At 46.3% G+C, this 21,637-nt stretch overlaps 1 protein-coding gene across 1 annotated transcript in view; it reads left to right on the top strand.

Annotated features, from left to right (window-relative positions):
* Nucleotides 1–21,637, top strand: part of CFAP99 (cilia and flagella associated protein 99) — a 161,038-nt gene that overhangs the window by 67,406 nt on the left and 71,995 nt on the right. The window contains exon 7 of the mRNA XM_038745561.1: nt 7,115–7,195. Coding sequence (XP_038601489.1) covers nt 7,115–7,195 — 81 coding nt within the window. The remainder of the gene's footprint in view (nt 1–7,114; nt 7,196–21,637) is intronic.

A 21,637-nucleotide genomic window follows, 5' to 3' on the forward strand; every position in this document is an offset into this window, starting at 1 on the left:
TAGAGAATTATAGTAATACTAATTACTAATACTAAATACTAATAGAGAAGCAGCATGGCTCTCCATCACCTCGCCCCCTCCTACCTCACCTCCCTTCTTTCCTTCTACAGCCCAGCCCGCACCCTCCTCTCCCCTGCTGCTAACCTTCTAGACTGTGAGCCCACTGTTGGGTAGGGACTGTCTCTATATGTTGCCAACTTGTACTTCCCAAGCGCTTAGTACAGTGCTCTGCACACAGTAAGCGCTCAGTAACTACTATTGATTGATTGATTGATTGAACCTCCTCACTGTGCCTCGTTCTCGCCTGTCCCGCCGTCGACCCCCAGCCCACATCCTCCCCCTGGCCTGGAATGCCCTCCCTCCTCACATCCGCCAAGCTCGCTCTCTTCCTCCCTTCAAAGCCCTACTGAGAGCTCACCTCCTCCAGGAAGCCTTCCCACACTGAGCCCCCTCCTTCCTCTGCCCCTCCTCCCCCTCCCCATCCCCCCCGGCCTTACCTCCTTCCCCTCCCCACAGCACCTGTATATATGTATATATGTTTGTACGGATTTATTACTCTATTTTACTTGTACATATTTATTCTATTTATTTAATTTTGTTAATATGTTTTGTTGTCTGTCTCCCCCTTCTAGACTGTGAACCCGCTGTTGGGTAGGGACCATCTCTATATGTTGCCAACTTGTACTTCCCAAGCGTTTAATACAGTGCTCTGCACACAGTAAGCGCTCAATAAATACGATTGATTGATTCCCAAGCGCTTACTACAGTGCTCTGCACACAGTAAGCGCTCAATAAATGCGATTGACTGAATGAATGAACTTAACTTCTCTGAGCCTCAGTTACCTCATCTGTAAAATGGGAATTAAGACTGTGAGCCCCACGTGGGACAACGTGATCACCTTGTATCCCCCCAGCGCTTAGAACGGTGCTTTGCACATAGTAAGTGCTTAACAAATACCATTATTATTATTATTATTATTACTAATGATAATTAATAATAATAACAAAAACAACATTTGTTAAGCACTTACTATGCGCCAAGCCCTGTATGAAGCACTGGGGTAGATTCAAGTTTATTGGGCCAGACAGAGTCCCTGTCCCATATGGACGTACCCTCTAAGTGGGTGGGAGGACAGGTATCGGATCCCCATTTTACTGATGAGGAAGCTGAGGCCCAGAGCAGTGAAGTGGCTTGCCCAGGGTCACACAGCAGGCAAGTGGCAGAGCTAGGATTAGAACCCAGGGCCTCTGACTTCAAAGCCCATGCTCCGTTCACTAGGCCATTCTGCTTCAGGTTGTCTGATAGAGTTCATAGGGGTGTGAATTTCTCTCTCTCTCTTATCTTTGACTCCTGAAGTGTGTTTATCTCGAAGGGCGTGTGTGTATGTGTTTGTGTGTATGTCTGGTAGTCTGATTCTATTTTCCTGAGTTTTCCTCTCCCATCCCCGTCTTCTTCCTTTTGTCCCTCCTCAGGGCCTCTCCTCCTCCTCCGGCCCTCCTCCCCCAACTTCAACCAGTTCTCCCCATTCCTTCTCCTCTATCCTCCTGGAATCCCGGAGCGGAGGGTGTCCCACTGTGAACGGGGGAAAACTGGGACACTTTAACAACCCACTGCCAGCCCTGTTACATCGCATCTCCGATGTACACCCAGCTAAATATTTAATTTTAATAAATATTTATTTATTTATTTTACTTGTACATATCTATTCTATGTATTTTATTTTGTTAGTATGTTTGGTTTTGTTCTCTGTCTCCCCCTTTTAGACTGTGAGCCCACTGTTGGGTAGGGACTGTGTCTCTGTGTTGCCAACTTGTACCTCCCAAGCGCTTAGTACAGTGCTCTGCACACAGTAAGCGCTCAATAGATACGATTGATGATGATGATCTCCGTTCCTGCTGTGAAGCCTGGACTTCTGCCAGCATGGCGGGGTTCGGCGGACCAAAAGCTGGACCTGTGGATAACAGAATGTGGCTATCATCGCCGTACTCTCCCCTCACCCCTTTTTGAGGAGCTTAGGGATTAAACAAGGGGATGCTCGCTGAGATGATTTGCTCTTGGGGCCGATTGGATGGGGAGTTGGCTGGATCTCGGAGAGCAGGCCCGGGACCAGATTCTTGGAAGCCAAACGCTCCACACCCAGTGCCAAGAGGGGTGAATAATGCAGCCGTCAGCCGGGAATTTCTGCAGTTCTCGGAAGGGAATAATTTGACACTAATACTCCCATGTGTATTGTGGTTATTTATGGAGGGCAGGGTTGGCGGGATCGTCTTGAGCTGATATTTTTCCTTTCGGTCTAATGGATGGGCTGACTTGGGGACCTCCCAGCCAACCCCTTGGAAAATGGCTCCATTTCTAGGCTGGCCCAAAGTCGGAACTATCCAGGGCTTTCACTCAAATCCGGGCCTCTGGACTGTAAGGTCGTCAGGGGCAGGGAACGTGTCTGCTAATTCTGTTGTGTTGTTCTCTCCTGAGCATTGAGGACAGTGCTCTGCACCTAAGAAGTGCTCAATAAATACCAGATTGACTGATTAATTAATCCCAGACTGAGCCCCCTCCTTCCTCTCCCCCTCCCCATCCCCCCCGCCTTACCTCCTTCCCCTCCCCACCGCACCTGTATATATGTATATATGTTTGTACAGATTTATTACTCTATTTATTTTACTTGTACATATTTATTCTATTTATTTTATTTTGTTAATATGTTTTGTTTTGTTGTCTGTCTCCTCCTTCTAGGCTGTAAGCCCGCTGTTGGGTAGGGACCATCTCTATATGCTGCCAACTTGTACTTCTCAAGCTCTTAGTACAGTGCTTTGCACACAGTAAACGCTCAATAAATACTATTGATTGATTGATGATTGATGTATGTATATATGTTTGTACATATTTATTACTCTATTTATTTTACTTGTACATATTTATTCCATTTATTTTATTTTGTTAATATGTTTTGTTGTCTCTCTCCCCCTTCTAGACTGTGAGCCCGCTGTTGGGTAGGGACCATCTCTACATGCTGCCAACTCGTACTTCCCAAGCGCTTAGTACAGTGCTCTGCACACAGTAAGCGCTCAATAAATCTGATTGAATGAATGAATTGAATGAATTAATCACTATCAAGGGGAGGTCAGCAAGAACCCATCTTCAAAGCCCTTCTGAAGTCATGTCTCAGTCAGTCAGTCAGTTATATTTATTGAGTGCTTGCTGTGTGCGGAGCATTGTACTAAGTGATTGGGAGAGTACAATATAACAATAAACAGACGCATCCCCTGCCCACAATGAGCTTAGAGTAGAGAGGGAGATAGACATTAATGTGAATCAATAAATTACAGATATGGATGTAAGTGCTGTGGGGCTGGGAGGGGGAGATGAATAACAGGAGCAAGTCAGTGTGAGGCAGAAGGAAGGGAGTGGGGAAAAAAAGAAAGGAGGGCTTAGTCAGGGAAGGCCTTTTGGAGGAGATGTGCCTTCAATCAATCAATCAATCAATCAATCGTATTTATTGAGCGCTTACTGTGTGCAGAGCACACAGCAATAAGCAATAAGGCTTTGAAGCAGGGGAGAGTAGTTGTCCGTTGGATTTGAGGAGGGAAGGGGGTCCAGGCCAGAGGCAGGATGTGGGCGAGGGGTCAGTGGCGAGATAGACGAGATGGAGGCACAGTGAGAAGGTGAGAATTAAGAGGAATAAAGTGTGCGGGCTGGGTTGTAGTAGGCGAGTAGCAAGGTGAAATAGGAGGGGGAAGGTGATGGACGGCTGTAAAGGCATAGGTGAGGAGTTTCTGTTTGATGCGAAGGTGGATGGGCAACCTCTGGAGGTTCTTGAGTGGGGAAACCTGGCCTGAATGTCAATCAATCAATCAGTCGTATTTATTGAGCGCTTAATGTGTGCAGAGCACTGTACTAACAGCTTGGGAAGTACAAGCTGGCAACATATAGAGACAGTCCCTACCCAACAGTGAAGCGACTTGCCCAAAGTCACACAGCTGACAATTGATGGAGCCGGGATTCGAACCCATGATCTCTGACTCCAAAGCCCGGGCTGTTTACACTAAGCCACACTGCTTCTCTGTGTCTATCCCAACGCTTAGTACAGTTCTTGTCGCGTAGTAAGGTCATGGGTTCTAATCCCAGCTTGGCCACTTGTCTGCTGGGTGATCCTGCGCAAGTCACTTCACTTCTCTGGGCCTCAGTTTCCTCATCTGTAAAATGAGGATCGAGAATGGGAAAATCTGTAATTGATTTTCGTGCCTGTCCTGCTAGACTAGGAACTCCTTAAGGGCAGGGGGCATATCTACGAACACGATTGTACTTTCCCAGGTGCTTAGGACAGTGCTCAGACAGTAGGTGCTCAATAAATACTGCTGATTCATGGCACTGCGGGAAGCTAGGATTGCAACCGCCCTCTAAGGAGGCAACCTCAGCTCTGCCACAATGCAGGCTTTTCCCACGCATTCTGGGGAATGCTCCTGGGGAATTGAGAAACATTCATCCAGTAGTGTGAATCAGTTTCCGTATGAAATGCCGCAGGGTCAGAGGAAACAGTTCTGTGCCTCCTCGTAGTGTCGGAGAAAATGGTTGTACCCATACATGCGGTGTTGGAGGAAATAGTTGTACCCACGCATGCGATTGTACCCTCCGCTCCTCCGCCGCTAATCTCCTCACCGTACCTCGTTCTCGCCTGTCCCGCCATCGACCCCCGGCCCACGTCCTCCCCCGGGCCTGGAATGGCCTCCCTCTGCCCATCCGCCAAGCTAGCTCTCTTCCTCCCTTCAAGGCCCTGCTGAGAGCTCACCTCCTCCAGGAGGCCTTCCCAGACTGAGCCCCTTCCTTCCTCTCCCCCTCGTCCCCCTCTCCATCCCCCCCCATTTTACCTCCTTCCCTTCCCCACAGCACCTGTATATATGTATATGTGTTTGTACATATTTGTTACTCTATTTTACTTGTACATATCTATTCTATTTATTTTATTTTGTTAGTATGTTTGGTTTTGTTCTCTGTCTCCCCCTTTTAGACTGTGAGTCCACTGTTGGGTAGGGACTGTCTTTATATGTTACCAATTTGTACTTCCAAAGCGCTTAGTACAGTGCTCTGCACATAGTAAGCGCTCAATAAATACAATTGATGATGATGATGATGCGATGTTATAAGAAATGGGTGTAAGCATGTACACAACAGCAGTCATGATGCACTTGGCAGTGCGTTTCCCTTGATACTGGATTCTGCCAGGATGCCCCCTCTCCTCATATTTTCATGTAGCTGGGTGTACTGAGCAGCGTGGCCCAGTGGAAAAGAGCATGGGCTTTGGAGTCAGAGGTCATGGGTTCAAATCCCGGCTCCGCCAATTGTCGGCTGTGTGACTTTGGGCAAGTCACTTAACTTCTCTGTGCCTCAGTTCCCTCATCTGTAAACTGGGGAGGAAGATTGCGAGCCCCCTGTGGGACAACGTGATCACCTTGTATCCTCCCCAGCGCTTAAAACAGTGCTTTGCACATAGTAAGCACTTAATAAATGCCATTATTATTATTATTATTATTATTACTCTATTACAGTTTCTGTAAGAACATTGTGGGCAGGGAATGGGTCTGCTCACTCAGTTATATTGCGCTCTCCCAAGTGCTTAGTAGCACAAAAAGCAGCGTGGCTCAGTGGAAAGAGCCCGGGCTTGGGAGTCAGAGGTTGTGGGTTCTAATTCTGGCTCCACCACGTATCTGCTTTGTGACCTTGGGCAAGTCACTTAACTTCTCTGGGCCTCAGTTACCTCTTCTGTAAAATGGGGATGAAGACTGTGAGCCCCATGAGGGACAACCTAATTCCCTTGTATCTACCCCAGTGCTTAGAGCAGTGCTTGGCATATAGTAAGCACTTAACAAATAACAACATTATTACTAAAGTGCTCTGCACATGTCTGTCTCCCCCTTCTAGACTGTGAGCCCATTGTTGGGTAGGGACCGTTGCCGACTTGTACTTCCCAAGCCCTCAGTACAGTGCTCTGCACACAGTAAGCGCTCAATAAATACGATTGAATGAATGAATGAATAAATATCATTGATTGACTAATTGATTCCCCCAGTCCACTAGACTGTAAGCTCCTCAAGGGCAGGGATCTTGTCTTCTAGTTGTAGCATTCCCTCCTGAGTGTTCAGTGCAGTGCTTTGCACTCAGAAGGGGCTAAATAAATATCGCTGATTAATCAAACCCAAAAAGGCCCCTTTGGGCTCCCCAAAATGTCTAGAAATGGGACAGCTCAGCCCCAAGCCAATCTGGGTCCCAGATTCTATGGGCAAGGGGAGGTCTAGCCCTTCCCATGGGCACACCGTGCCTGGTGAGTGAAATAAATATGAGTGAAATAAATATTAATTAATGTTAATGATGATTATTAGTAATAATAATGTATTTGTTAAGCAGTTACTGTGTGTTGAAAGCACTGGAGTAGATCCAAGGTAATCAGGTTGGACGTAGTCCCTGTCCCACATGGGGCTCACAGTCTTAATCCCCATTTTCCAGAAGCGGGAAGTGAGGCCCAGAGAAGGGAAGTGACTCGCCCAAGGTCACACAGCAGGCGAGTGTTTATTTATTTATTGCTATTGTTAAGCGTGGCTCAGTGGAAAGAGCCTGGGCTTTGGAGTCAGAGGTCGTGGGTTCGAATCCCGGCTCCGCCGCAAGTCTGCTGTGTGACCTTGGGCAAGTCACTGAACTTCTCTGAGCCTCAGTTACCTCATCTGTAAAAATGGGGATTAAGACTGTGAGCCCCCCATGGGACAGCTTGATCACATTGTATCCCCCCCCAGCGCTTAGAACAGTGCTTTGCACATAGTAAGCGCTTAACAAATGCCATCATTATTATTATTCCCCCTTTTAGACTGTGAGCCCACTGTTGGGTAGGGACTGTCTCTATATGTTGCCAATTTGTACTTCCCAAGCGCTTAGTACAGTGCTCTGCACATAGTAAGTGCTCAATAAATACGATTGATGGTGATGATGATGATGATGAGTGGCAGAGAACTCAGGTCCTCCTGATTCCCAGGCCCTGGGCTCTATCCACTAGGCCACACTGCTTCCCACTGACTGCACCAGTGTATCGCCTTTGACATTTATGGTTGCGCGTCTGTTCCAACACAGGTCCCTCCGAGCACGTACAAGCGACCCAAGGAAATGCAGCTACTGGAAGAAAAGAAGTTTAAAAACCGCCGCGAGGCCGAGGTAAGTGCCACTTCAGATAGTCTCCCACCAGAAGCCGCCGCCTGATTTGCGGTGCCCAATTCCAGTCAAGCCCTCTCTGCCCATGGCGGTCACCCGAGGGGGGTCCCGGGCCACTGGGCAGGCCCCTGGGGGAGCCTCTCGTGTAATAATAATAACAATGATGGCATTTATTAAGAGCTTACTATGTGCCAAGCACTGTTCTAAGCGCTGAGGAGGTTACAAGGTGATCAGGTTGCCCCACGTGGGGCTCACAGTCTTAATCCCCATTATACAGATGAGGTAACCGAGGCCCAGAGAAGTTAAGTGACTTGCCCAAAGTCACACAGCTGACAATTGGTGGAGCTGGGATTTGAACCCATGACCTCTGACTCCAAAGCCTGTGCTCTTTCCACTGAGCCACGCTGCTTCTCTAAGGTGAACTCCACCCCTCAGCAGGGAGAGCCAACAGACCATTATTCCTATTTATATTTATGTTCCTGTCTGTCTCCCCTTCTAGACTATAAGCTTGTTGTGAGCAGGGAATGAGTGTTTATTGTTGTATTTTACTCTCCCAAGTGCTTAGTACAGTGTTCTTCACCCAGTATGCACTCATTAAGAACACAGCCCTGGGAGTCAGAAGGTCACGGATTCTAATTCTGGCTCTGCCGCTTGTCTGCTGTGTGACTTTAGGGAAGTCACTTCACTTCTCTGTGCCTCAGTTCCCTTATCAGAAAATGGGGATTGAGATTGTGAGCCTCATTTGGGACAGGGATTGTAACCAACCTAATTAGCTTGTACCTATCTCAGTGCTTAGTACAGTGCCTGGCACATAGTAAGTACTTATTAAATACAAAAAAAAAGACTTAAGGAACAGTGAGTAGTTTGGCATTAGAGGACTGAAGTGTTTAGGCTGGATTGTAGTAGGAAAGCAGAGGAGTAAGACCCCCTAACTGTGGGGGTCCCTCAAGGTTCAGTTCTTGGTCCCCTTGTATTCTCCATCTGCGCTCATTCCCTTGGAGAACTCATTCACTTCCACGGCTTCAACTACCATCTCTGTGCAGATGATACCCAAATCATCATCACCTCCCCTGATCTCTGTCCCTGCCATCTCCTCTTGCCTTCAAGACATCTCTACTTGGATGTCCTCCCGTCACCTCAGACTTAGCATGTCCAAAGCAGAGCTCCTTATCTTTCCACCTAACCCTGTCCTCTCCCTGACGTTCCCGTCACTGTAGACAGCACCACCATCCTTCCTGTCTCACAGGCCTGTAACCTTGGTGTTATCTTTGACTCCTCTCTCTCATTCAGCCCACAAATTCAAACCATCACCAAATCCTGCCAGTCCCACCTTCACAACATCGCTAAAATCTGCCCTTTCCTCTCCATCCAAGCTGCTACTACCTTAACACAATCACTTATCCTGTCCCGCCTAGGTTACTGCATCAGCCTCCATGCTGACCTCCCAGCCTCCTATTTCTCCCCACTCCAGTCCAAACTTCACTCCGCTGCCTGGATTATCTTTTTACAGAAACGCTCAGGACATGTTACCCCTGTCCTCAAATATCTCCAGTAGTTGCTTACCAACCTCCGCATCAAACAAAAACGCCTCACCATTGGTTTTAAAGCTCTCCATCACCTTGCTCCTTCTTACTTCACCTCCTTTCTCTTCTTCTACATCCCAGCCCACACACTCAGCTTCTCTGGTGCTGCTAACCTTCTCACTGTGCTTCCATCTCGCCTGTCTCACTGCCAACCCCTGGCCCACTTCTTGCCTCTGGTCTGGAATGCCTCCCCTCCTCAAATCCGCCAGACAATTACTCTCCCCACTTTCAAAGCCTTAATGAAGGCACATCTCCTCCAGGAGTCCTTCCCAGAATAAGCCTCACTTTTCCTCATCTCCCCCAACTTCTGCATCACCCCAACTTTGTCTCTTTGCTCTTCCTCCATCTCCCTGCCCCACAGCACTTATGTATATATCTGTATTTTATTTCTTTATATTGATATCTGTCACCCCGCCTCTAGACCGCGAGCTCATTGTGGGCAGGGATTGTCACTCTTTATTGCTATATTGTACTTTCCCAAGCACTTAGTACTGTGCTCTTCATATATTAATCGTTTAATTAGTACAACTCTCGGCTTAAAAGCTGTCCATCACCTCGCCCCCTCCTACCTCACCTCCCTTCTCTCCTTTTCCAGCCCAGCCCGTACCCTCCGCTCCTCTGCCGCTACCCTCCTCACTGTACCTCATTCTCGCCTGTCCCACCATTGACCCCCGGCCCACATCTTCCCCCTGGCCTGGAATGCCCTCCCTCCACACATCTGCCAAGCTAGCTCTCTTCCTCCCTTCAAAGCCCTACTGAGAGCTCACCTCCTCCAAGAGGCCTTCCCAGACTGAGCCCCCTTTTTCTTCTCCTCCTCCCCATCCCCCCTGCCCTACCTCCTTCCCCTCCCCACAGCACTTGTGTATATATTGTACAGATTTATTACTCTATTTATTTTACTTGTACATATTTACTATCCTATTTTTTTGTTAATGATGTGCATATAGTTTTAATTCTATTTGTTCTGATGACTTTGACACCTGTCTACATATTTTGTTTTGTTGTCTATCTCCCCCTTCTAGACTGTAAGCCTGTTGTTGGGTAGGGACCGTCTCTATATGTTGCCAACTTGTACTTCCCAAGCGCAGAGCACACAGTAAGCACTCAATACATACGATTGAATGAATGAACAACTGAATGAATGAATAGGAGGTGAGATGATTGAATGCCTTGAAGCCAATGGGAAGGAGTTTCTGTCTGATGTGGAAGTGGACGAGCAGCCGCTGGAATTTCTTGAACTGTGGGGAAACATGGACTGAACTGTTTTGTAGAAAAATGATCCAGGCAGCGGAATAAAGTATGAAGTGGGGAGAGACAGGAGGCGGGGAGGTCAGCAAGGAGGTTGATGCAGTAATCAAGGTGGGGTAGGATAAGTGCTTGGATTAATATGGTAGCAGTTCGGATGGAGAGGAAAGGGCAGATTTTAGGGATGTTGTGAAGGTTGAACTGACAGGATTTAGTATAGATTGAATGTGTGAGCCAAATGAGAGAGATGAGTCGAGGATAACGCCAAGATTACAAACTTGTGAGACAGGGAGGTTGGTGGTGCCGTCTACAGTGATGGGGAAGTCATGAGGAGGTCAGGGTTTGGATTGGAAGAAAAGGAGTTCTGTTTTGGATATGTTGAGTTTGCGGTGTCAGCGGGACATCCAAGCAGAAATGTCCTGAAGGCAGAAGGAAATGTGAGACTGCAGAGGAGAAAGGTCAGGGTGGGAGATGTAAATTTGGGAATCATCTGCATAGAGATGGTAGTTGAGGCCAGGGGAGAGAGTGAGTTCTCCAAAGGAGTGGGCGTGAGGGGAGAACAGAAGGGGACCCAGAACTGAACCTTGAGGGACTCTCATAGTTAGGGGGTGGGAGCTAAATGTGGAGACTGCAAAAGAGGCTGAGAATGAGTGACCAGAGAGTTAGGAGAACCAAGAGAGGACAGTGAAGCCAAGGTTAGGTAATGTTTCCAGGAGATGGGGGTGGTCAGCAGTGTCAGAGGCAGCTGAGAGGTCAAGGAGGATTTGGATGCCATTGGATTTGGCAAGAAGGAGATCCTTTGTGTCCATTTAGAGTCCAGTTCTGTGAAGTGAAAGGGACGGGAGCCAGATTGGAGGGGGTCAAGGAGAGAAATGGAGGAAAGCTGGAGAGAGTGGGTGTAGACAACTCACTCAAAGAGTTTGGAGAGGAATGGTAGGAGGGAGATGGGACGATAACTGGTGGGAACCATGGGGTCACCACCAGAAGAAAGGAAGAGTCCACAAGGGTCATGGAACCAAGGACCCACCCTAGCTGAAACTGACTGATGATGATGATAATGATATTTGTTAAGCGCTTACTATGTGCCAAGCACTGTTCTAAGCACTGGGGTAGATACAGGGTCATAAGATTGTCCCACGTGGGGCTCACAGTCTTCTTCCCCATTTTACAGATGAGGTAACTGAGGCACAGAGAAGTTAAGTGGCTTGCCCAAAGTCACACAGCTGACAAGTGGCGGAGGTGGGATTAGAACCCAAGATCTCTGACTCCCAAGCCCTTTCCCTTTCCGCTAAGCCACTCTTGAGGAGATCGGTGGGGGTGGCCCACAAAGAGGAGCGGACACCAGTTCCCCCAACCATCCAATCTCGGAAGGACACAGGTGGAGAAGAGGACCAGTAGCAGAACACTGGACCTGATAGAGGGTATCCATAAGTGGGTAGATTGTCATGGTCAGCATGACTCTCTTCGGTTGACTCTGTCCCCGATTCATTCATTCATTCAATTGTATTTATTGAGCGCTTACTGTGTGCAGAGGACTGTACTCAACGCTTGGGAGAGTGATCAGGACCCATGTGGCACCCCTCCTTGATGAGTGGGCAATAAAGCTTTGAAGCTATTGATGCTGTCTACTTGTTTTGTTTTGTTGCTTGTCTCCCCCTTCTAGACTGTGAGCCTGTTGTTGGTTAGGGATTGTCTCTATCTGTTCCCAAATTGTACTTTCAAAGCGCTTACTACAGTGCTGTGCACACAGCAAGCGCTCAATAAATGTGATTGAATGAATGAATAAAGCTGCCAATCCCCGTATCAGAACACCTCCTTTTTGGAGCCCCGCAGTGCCTCTCTCCCCATCCCACCACCCCCAGAGAAGGAATCCCCCTTCTAGACTGTGAGCCCGTTGTTGGGTAGAGACCGTCTCTATATGTTGCCGACTTGTACTTCCTAAGTGCTTAGTACAGTGCTCTGCACACATTAAGTGCTCAATAAATACGATTGAATGAATGAATGAAGAGGCTTCTGCTGCTTTCGACCACCTTCACAGTGTGGCTTTGCCCACATGGAAGACCATCCCCAGGGGGCTAACAGAGAAGATGTGATTTCAGGAGGGCTTGATAAGTGGGGACAGTGATAGTAATAATAATACTAATTATGGTATTTGTTAAGCACTTACTATATACCAGGCACTGTTCCAAACTCTGGGGTGGAATCTAATCAGGTTGGACACAGTCCCTGTCAATCAATCAATCAATCAATCAATCAATCGTATTTATTGAGCGCTTACTGTGTGCAGAGCACTGTACTAAGCGCTTGGGAAGTACAAGTTGGCAACATATAGAGATGGTCCCTACCCAACAGTGGGCTCACAGTCTAGAAAGTGGGCTCACAGTCTGTCCCACATGGGGCTCACAGTCTTAATCCCCATTTTACAGATGAGGAAACCGAGGCCTAAAGAAGGTCACACAGCAGACAAATGGCGGAGCTGGGATTAGAACTCAGGTCCTTTTGACTCCAGGATCCATGCTCTATCCAAGTAGGCCGCACTGCTCCTCTAAAGACATGTAATCGGCAGGACTCGAACCTGCACAGGAACCCCAATGGATTTCTAGTACATTGCCTTGATCACTAGGCCAGAGAAGCAGCATGGCTCAGTGGAAAGAGCACGGACTTTGGAGTCAGAGGTCATGGGTTCGAATCCCTACTCTGCCAACTGTCAGCTGTGTGACTTTGGGCAAGTCATTTAACTTCTCTACACCTCAGTTACCTCATCTGTAAAATGGGGATTAAGACTGTGAGCCCCCCGTGGGACAATCTTATAACCTCCCCAGTGCTTAGAACAGTGCTTTGCACATAGTAAGTGCTTAATAACTGCCATTATATGTATATATAACTACTCTCCCCACCTTCAAAGCATTATTAAGAACAGTGCTTTGCACATAGTAAGTGCTTAATAAACACCATTATTATTATTAGAGAAGCAGCGTGGCTCAGTGGAAAAAGCCCGGGCTTTGGAGTCAGAGGTCGTGGGTTCGAATCCCGGCTCCACCACAAGTCTGCTGTGTGGCCTTGGGCAAGTCACTTAACTTCTCTGAGCCTCAGTTACCTCATCTGTAAAAATGGGGATTAAGACTGTGAGCCCTACGTGGGACAACTTGATCACATTGTATCCCCCCAGCACTTAGAACAGTGCTTTGCACGTAGTAAGCGCTTAACAAATGCCATTATTATTATTAAGGTTGCATCTTCCCCAAGAGGTCTTTCCCCATTAAACCCCCTTTTCCTCAGCTCACCCTCCCTTCTGTGTCGCCTCCGCGCTTTGATCTGTGACCTTTGGACATTTGATATTCACCCCACCCCAACACCACAGCACTTGTGTACATATCTTTAAATTAGATATTATGAATTACTTATTTCTTCATTTTAGTGTCTCTCTCCCCCTCTAGACTAAGGTCATTGTAGGTAGGGAATGTGTCTGCTAATTCTGTTGTATCCTCCCAAATGCCTCCATTCATTCACTCATTCGATTGTATTTATTGTGTGCAGAGCACTGTACTAAGAACTTGATAGTAAGTGCTCAATAAATACCATCAATTGATTGATTGATATGAAGGGGGAAAAAGTTCCAGGCCAGAGGGAGGATGTGGACGAGGGGTTGGCGGAAAGAAAGACAAGCTTGAGGCCCGGTGAGTATGTTGGCATTAGAGGAGTGAAATGAGAGAGATCAAAAAAGTTTGGTAGGAGGAGAGCTGATTGAGTGCTTTTAGGTTGATGGGAAAGAGTTTCTGTTTGATGCCGAGGTGGATGGGAAACCAATGGAGGTTGTTGCAGAGTGGAGAATTAGGGCCTGAACTTTTTTTAGAAAAATAATAAAGGTAGCAGAATGAGGTGTGGACTGGAGAGGAGAGAAGCAAGAGGCAGGGACGTTAGCGAGGAGGCTGAGGCAGCAGTCAAGGTGGGATAGGATAAATACTTTGAGCAGCATGAAAGCAGTTTGGAGAGAAAAGTGCAGATTTTTGAGCTGTCGTGAAGATAGAACTGTTAAGACTTCGGACATGCTATGGATTGGTTTGATTGGTTGGCAGATTAGAGGTTTGGCTCTTTCATTGCCAAGATCCGCCCTTTCCTCTCCATCCCAACCGCTACCCTGCTCATTCAAGCTCTCATCCTATCCCATCTGGACTACTGCATCAGCCTTCTCTCTCATCTCCCATCCTCGTGTCTCTCACCACTTCAATCCATACTTCATGCTGCTGCCCGGATTATCTTTGTCCAGAAGCGCTCTGGGCATATTACTCCCCTCCTCAAAAATCTCCAGTGGCTACCAATCAATCTGCGCATCAGGCAGAAACTCCTCACCCTCGGCTTCAAGGCTGTCCATCACCTCGCCCCCTCCTACCTCACCTTCCTTCTCTCCTTCTCCAGCCCAGCCCGCACCCTCCGCTCCTCTGCCGCTAATTTCCTCACCGTACCTCTTTCTCGCCTGTCCCGCCCTCGACCCCCAGCCCACGTCATCCCCCGGGCCTGGAATGGCCTCCCTCTGCCCATCAGCCAAGGTAGCTCTCTTCCTCCCTTCAAGGCCCTACTGAGAGCTCACCTCCTCCAGGAGGCCTTCCCAGACTGAGCCCCTTCCTTCCTCTCCCCCTCGTCCCCCTCTCCATCCCCCCATCTTGCCTCCTTCCCTTCCCCACAGCACCTGTATATATGTATATATGTTTGTACATATTTATTACTCTATTTATTTATCTATTTATTTTACTTGTACATATCTATTCTGTTTATTTTATTTTGTTGGTATGTTTGGTTTTGTTCTCTGTCTCCCCCTTTTAGACTGTGAGCCCACTGTTGGGTAGGGACTGTCTCTATATGTTGCCAACTTGTACTTCCCAATCAATCAATCAATCAATCGTATTTATTGAGCGCTTACTATGTGCAGAGCACTGTACTAAGCGCTTGGGAAGTACAAATTGGCATCACATAGAGACAGTCCCTACCCAACAGTGGGCTCACAGTCTAAAAGGGGGAGACAGAGAACAGAACCAAACATACCAACAAAATAAAATAAGTAGGATAGAAATGTCCAAGTAAAATAAATAAATAAATAAATAAATAGAGTAATAAATATGTACAAGTGTTCCCAAGTGCTTAGTACACTGGTCTGCACACAGTAAGTGCTCAATAAACACGATTGATGATGATGATGATTTCACTGGAGCAATCTGAGTTCAAAACCTTGCCAGAAAGATTCCGTAATAAGCCAAAAACCTGTTGCATGATAAGGAATGGCGTTCCCTAGCCCAGAGATGAGCAAAATCTTGCAGACCTACTAGCGTGAAGAACGCAAGCCAATCGAGAGTCCACAAACAGAATGTCCTGTTAAAAAAAGAAAGAAAGGCATCATGTCCCTGGCCAAAGGAACCATCTCGTATGCCAGTCTGAGCCGCGACGGCTCTAAATTAAAATTCCAGGGGCAGTCTACAGCCCCCTTGTCAAGGGAGGGGATGGGGGAATTGTCAACAGAGCGAAGCCATGTGGGGGCAATATTTGTGCCAATTTTAAAATCCAGGTTTGGGGAGGGCATAGGGAGACCCCCTCACAGAGAAGTTTTTGCAAAAAACTCCCAAGTTTTAATAATAATAATAATAATAATTAATAATTATGATACTTGTTATGTGCTTACTATGTACCAAGCATTGTTCTAAGTGCTGGGGTAGATACCAGTTAATCAGGTTGGACATGATCTGTTTCACACATGGGGCTCACACTCTTAATCCCCACTTTACAGATGAGGTAACTGAGGTCCAAAGAAGTGAAGTGACTTACCCAAGGTCACATAGCAGACGTGTGGTAGGACCAGACTTAGAGCCCAGGCTCTGGGAGTCAGAAGCAGCATGGTGTAGTGGATAGAGTTAGAAGGTCATGGGTTCCAATCCTGGCTCTGCCACTTGTCTGTGTGTGGCACATAGTAAGCGCTTAACAAGTGCCACAATTATCAAGTATTATTTTCTGTTGCGTGACCTTGGGCAAATAACTTCACTTCCCTGTGCCTCGGTTCTCCCACCTGTAAATTGGGGATGAAGATTGTGAGCCCTGTGCGGGCCAACCTGATGACCTTGTATCTCCCCCAGCGCTTAGAACAGTGCTTGTCACATAGTAAGCGCGTAACAAATACCATTATTATTATTATTATTGTTATCTACCCCAGTTCTTTAGAACAGTGCCTGGCACATAGTAAGCACTTAACAAATACCATAATTATCATTGTTATTATTCTTAATATTATCCACTAGGCCACAAGGCTTCTTTTTAATAATAATAATAATAATAATAATAATAATAATAATGGCATTTATTAAGTGCTAGTTTTCAAACTAGTTTGTCTCAATGGCAAGAAATGAACTGAGAAGCCGTTTACCCTTTGTTAGAACACAAAATATTACTGCGGCCTAGTGGAAAGAGCACCGGACTATAAGTCAACTAATTGTCTTTATTGAAAGTTTAAGGTATCCAGAGCACTGTATTAACACTTGGGAGGGTACAATATAGCAGCACTGGTAGACGCTTTCCCTGCCCTCACGTGCTTAAAGTCTAGAGGGGGAAACAGACATTAATAGAAAGAAATGAATTATGGATATGTACAGAAGTGCTGTGGGACTGAGGGAGGGGTTAATAAAGGGAGCAAATCCAAGTGCAAGGGTGACAACAGATGGGAGTGGAAGGAGAGGAAATGAAGATTTAGTCAGGGAAGGCTTCTTGAAGGAGATGTGCCTTCAATAAAGCTTTGAAGGTGAGGAGAGTGATCGTCTGTAGGATATGAAGAGGGAAGGCCCAGGCCAGAGGCAAGACGTGGGTGGGAGGTGGGAGGTGAGAGAGATAAGTTGGAGGCACAGTGTGGAGGTTGGCATTAGAGGAGCGAAATGAGGAGTAAAGTTGGAGAGCAGCGAGGTGTGTGTTTTAAAGCCATTGGAAAGGAGTTTCTGTTTGATGCGGTGGTGGATGGGCAACCACTGGAAGTTCTTGAGGGGTGGGGAAACAAGGACTAAACGTTTCTGTAGAAAACTGATCCAGCAGCAGAGTGAAGTATGGACTGGAGTGGGGAGAGACAGGAGGAGGCAGGGAGGTCAGCGAGGAGGCTAATGCAGTAACCAAGGTGGGATAAGATTTATTTATTTATTTATTTATTTATTTATTTATTTATTTATTTACTTTACTTGTACATTTCTATCCTACTTATTTTATTTTGTTGGTATGTTTGGTTCTGTTCTCTGTCTCCCCCTTTTAGACTGTGAGCCCACTGTTGGGTAGGGACTGTCTCTATGTGATGCCAATTTGTACTTCCCAAGCGCTTAGTACAGTGCTCTGCACATAGTACGCGCTCAATAAATACGATTGATTGATTGATTGATAAGATAAGCATTTGGATTTAACATGGTAACAGTTTGTATGGAGAGGAAAAGGCAGGTTTTAGTGATGTTGTGAAAGACGAACTGACGGGATTTAGTGACAGATTGAAAATGTGGATTGAATGAGAGAGATGAGCCAAGAATAACGCCAAGGTTATGGGTCTGTGAGACGGAAAGGATGGTGGTGTTGTGTACAGTGAACTAGGAGAATATGGCTTAAGGGGAGGAGTCAGGAGTGAGGTCATTGTAGGCAGGGAATCTGTCTGTTTGTTGTTGTATTGTGCTCTCATTCATTCAGTGGTATTTATTGAGTGCTTACTGTGTGCAGAGCACTGTACTAAGCGCTTGATAATGATAACAATGGCGTTTGTTAAGTACTTACTATGTGCAAAGCACTGTTCTAAGCATTGGGGGGGCGATACAAGATGATCAGGTTGTCCCATGTGGGGCTCACAGTCTTAATGCCCATTTTACAGATGAGGTAACTGAGGCCCAGAGAAGTTAAGTGACTTGCCCAAAGTCACGCAGCTGACAATTGGCAGAGCTGGGATTTGAACCCATGACCTCTGACTCCCAAGCCCATGCTCTTTCCACTGAGCCATGCTGCTTCTCTAATAATGATGGTGTTTGTTAAGTCTCCCAAGTGCTTAGTACAGTGCTTTGCATACAGTAAGAGCTCAGTAAATACGATTCATTCATTCATTCATTCATTCAGTCAGTCAGTCATATTTATTGAGCACTTACTGTGTTCAGAGCACTGTACTAAATGCTTGGGAAGTCCAAGTTGGCAACATATAGAGACAGTCCCTACCCAACAACGGGCTCACAGTCTAGAAGGGGGAGACAGAGAACAAACAAAACATATTCACAAAATAAAATAAATAGAATAAATATGTACAAATAAATAAATAAATAGAGTAATAAATACGTACAAACATATATACATATATACAGGAATGAATGAATGAGTCAGAGGTGAATGAATGAATAAACCAGGTGGTTAAAGCATAGCATTTGAAGGAGACAATCCTAAAGGGGGCAAGGCCCAAGTACCAGGTGGAATATAAGGTCGGGACAGGGATCGCTCTACTGTTCCATAAAGTGTGAAGTAAGTGCTCAATAAATATCATCAATTGACTGTTGATTTATTGAGTGCTTACTATGTGCAGGGCACTGTGGGAGAGTACAATATAAGAGTAGGTAGCCATAACTCCTGCCCACAGTGAGCTTACAGTCTAGAGGGGGAGACAGATATTAATATATATATATATATAAATAATTTACAGATATAATAATAATGATGGAATTTATTAAGTGCTTACTATGTGCAAAGCACTGTTCTAAGCTCTGGGGAGGTTACAGAGTGATCAGGTTGTCCCATGTGGGGCTCACAGTCTTAATCCCCATTTTCCAGATGTGGGAACTGAGGCACAGAGAAGTTAAGTGACTTGCCCAAAGTCACACAGCTGACAATTAGCGGAGCCGGAATTTGAACCCATGACCTCTGACTCATCATCATCATCATCAATCGTATTTATTGAGCGCTTACTATGTGCAGAGCACTGTACTAAGTGCTTGGGAAGTACAAATTGGCAACATATAGAGACAGTCCCTACCCAACAGTGGGCTCACAGTCTAAAAGACTCCAAAGCCCGAGCTTGTTCCACTGAGCCACGCTGCTTCTCTAATGTACATAAGCCCCCTCCTTCCTCTCCCCCTCCTCCCCCTCTCTATCATCATCAATCGTATTTATTGAGCGCTTACTATGTGCAGAGCACTGTACTAAGCGCTTGGGAAGTACAAATTGGCAACATATAGAGACGGTCCCTACCCAACAGTGGGCTCACAGTCTAGAAGGATAATGATGGCATTTATTAAGTGCTTACTATGTGCCAAGCACTGTTCTAAGCACTGGGGAGGTTACAAGGTGATCAGGTAGTCCCACGGGGGGCTCACAGTCTTCATTCCCATTTTACAGATGAGGGAACTGAGGCACAGAGAAGTTAAGTGACTTGCCCACAGTGACACAGCTAATTGGCAGAGTTAGGATTTGAACCCATGACCTCTGACTCCAAAGCCCGAGCTCTTTTCCACTGAGCCACGCTGCTTCTATCCCCCCTGCCTTACCTCCTTCCCTTCCCCACGGCACCTGTATATATGTATATATGTTTGTACGTATTTATTACTCTATTTATTTATTTATTTTACTTGTACATATCTATTCTGTTTATTTTATTTTGTTAATATGTTTGGTTTTGTTCTCTGTCTCCCCCTTTTAGACTGTGAGCCCACTGTTGGGTAGGGACTGTCTCTATATGTTGCCAACTTGTACTTCCCAAGCGCTCAGTACAGTGCTCTGCACACAGTAAGCGCTCAATAAATGCAATTGATTGATTGATTGATAAGTACTGTGGGGCTGGGCCGGGGGGTGAATAAAGGGAGCAAGTCAGGGCAATGCAGAGGGGAGTGGGAGAAGAGACTGTGAGCCCGTTGTTGGGTAGGGACCGTCTCTATATGTTGCCAACTTGTACTTCCCAAGCGCTTAGTACAGTGCTCTGCACACAATAAGCGCTCAATAAATGCAATTGAATGAATGAATGAATGTCCACCCTGCAGCGCTTAGTACAGGGATGAAATATCTGAGCAGATAATGGAATGTGCTCCATTAGTCTCACTGGTGTCCAAGACTAAGTGTCTCGGCTAAGCAGCGTGGCTCAATGGAAAGAGCACGGGCTTGGGAGTCAGAAGTCATGGGTTCAAATCCCGGCTCTGCCCATTGTCAGCTATGTGACCTTGGGCAAGTCACTTAACTTCTCTGTGCCTCAGTTACCTCATCTGTAAAATGGGGATTAAGACTTGTGAGCCCCATGTGGGACAACCTGATCACCTTGTATCCTCCCCAAAGCGCTTAGAACAGTGCTTTGCACATAGTAAGCGCTTAACAAATGCTGTCATTATTAGAGAATTAGCGTGGCTCAGTGGAAAGAGCCCGGGCTTTGGAGTCAGAAGTCGTGGGTTCAAATCCCAGCTCTGCCCATTGTCAGCTGTGTGACTTTGGGCAAGTCACTTCACTTCTCTGTGCCTCAGTTCCCCCATCTGTAAAATGGGGATGAAGACTGTGGGCCCCCCGTGGGACAACCTGATCACCTTGTAACCTCCCCAGCGCTAAGAACAGTGCTTTGCACATAGTAAGCACTTAATAAATGCATTGATTATTATTATTATATAATATTCTTATAATACTATAATATATAATATTATTATATATATTATTATATAAGCGCTTAGTACAGTGCTGTGCACATAGTAAGCGCTCAATAAATACGATTGATGATTATTGTTATTCAAGCTAGGGTGTGTATCCGATCAGAAGCTGCAGTTCCCTCATGGCCTAATGGATAGAGGACAGGCCTAGGAGTCCCAAGGATGTGGGTTTTAATCCCGGCTCCGCCACTTTTCTGCTGTATAACCTTGGGTAATTTAACTTCTCTGTGCCTCAGTTACCTCATTTGTAAAATGGGGATTAAGGCTGTGAGCCCCACGTGGGACAGGGACTGTGTCCAACCTGATTAGCTTTGGTCTACCCCAGTGCTTAGAAGAGTGCTTGACACTTCCCCTCCTTCCCTTCCCCACAGCACCTGTATATATGTATATATGTTTGTACATATTTGTTACTCTATTTATTTATTTATTTATTTTACTTGTACATATCTATTCTATTTATTTTATTTTGTTAGTATGTTTGGTTTTGTTCTCTGTCTCCCCCTTTTAGACTGTGAGCCCACTGTTGGGTAGGGACTGTCTCTATATGTTGCCAACTTGGACTTCCCAAGCACTTAGTACAGTGCTCTGCACACAGTAAGCGCTCAATAAATGCAATTGATGATGACACACTGTAAGCACTTAACAAACACCATCATTATTATTATTATTATTCCCTGCAATGGTGAAGGACAAGAAATAGCTGTTGGCAAGCCCAAGGGGGAGGAGGTTCCTTTCATTGTCGGGAGAAGGACAGCCATTGCCATGGCCAGAACAGGCCTGAAAATCCACGTGTTGGGTTTGTGAATGGGAAGCAGTGTGGCTCAGTGGAAAGAGCACGGGCTTTGGAGTCCTGGGTTCAAATCCCGGCTCTGCCATTTGCCAGCTGTGTGACTTTGGGCAAGTCACTTCACTTCTCTGGGCCTCAGTTACCTCATCTGTAAAATGGGGATGAAGACTGT

The sequence above is a fragment of the Tachyglossus aculeatus genome, chromosome 4 (genome assembly GCF_015852505.1).
Source record: "Tachyglossus aculeatus isolate mTacAcu1 chromosome 4, mTacAcu1.pri, whole genome shotgun sequence".
NCBI classification, from domain to species: domain Eukaryota; kingdom Metazoa; phylum Chordata; class Mammalia; order Monotremata; family Tachyglossidae; genus Tachyglossus; species Tachyglossus aculeatus.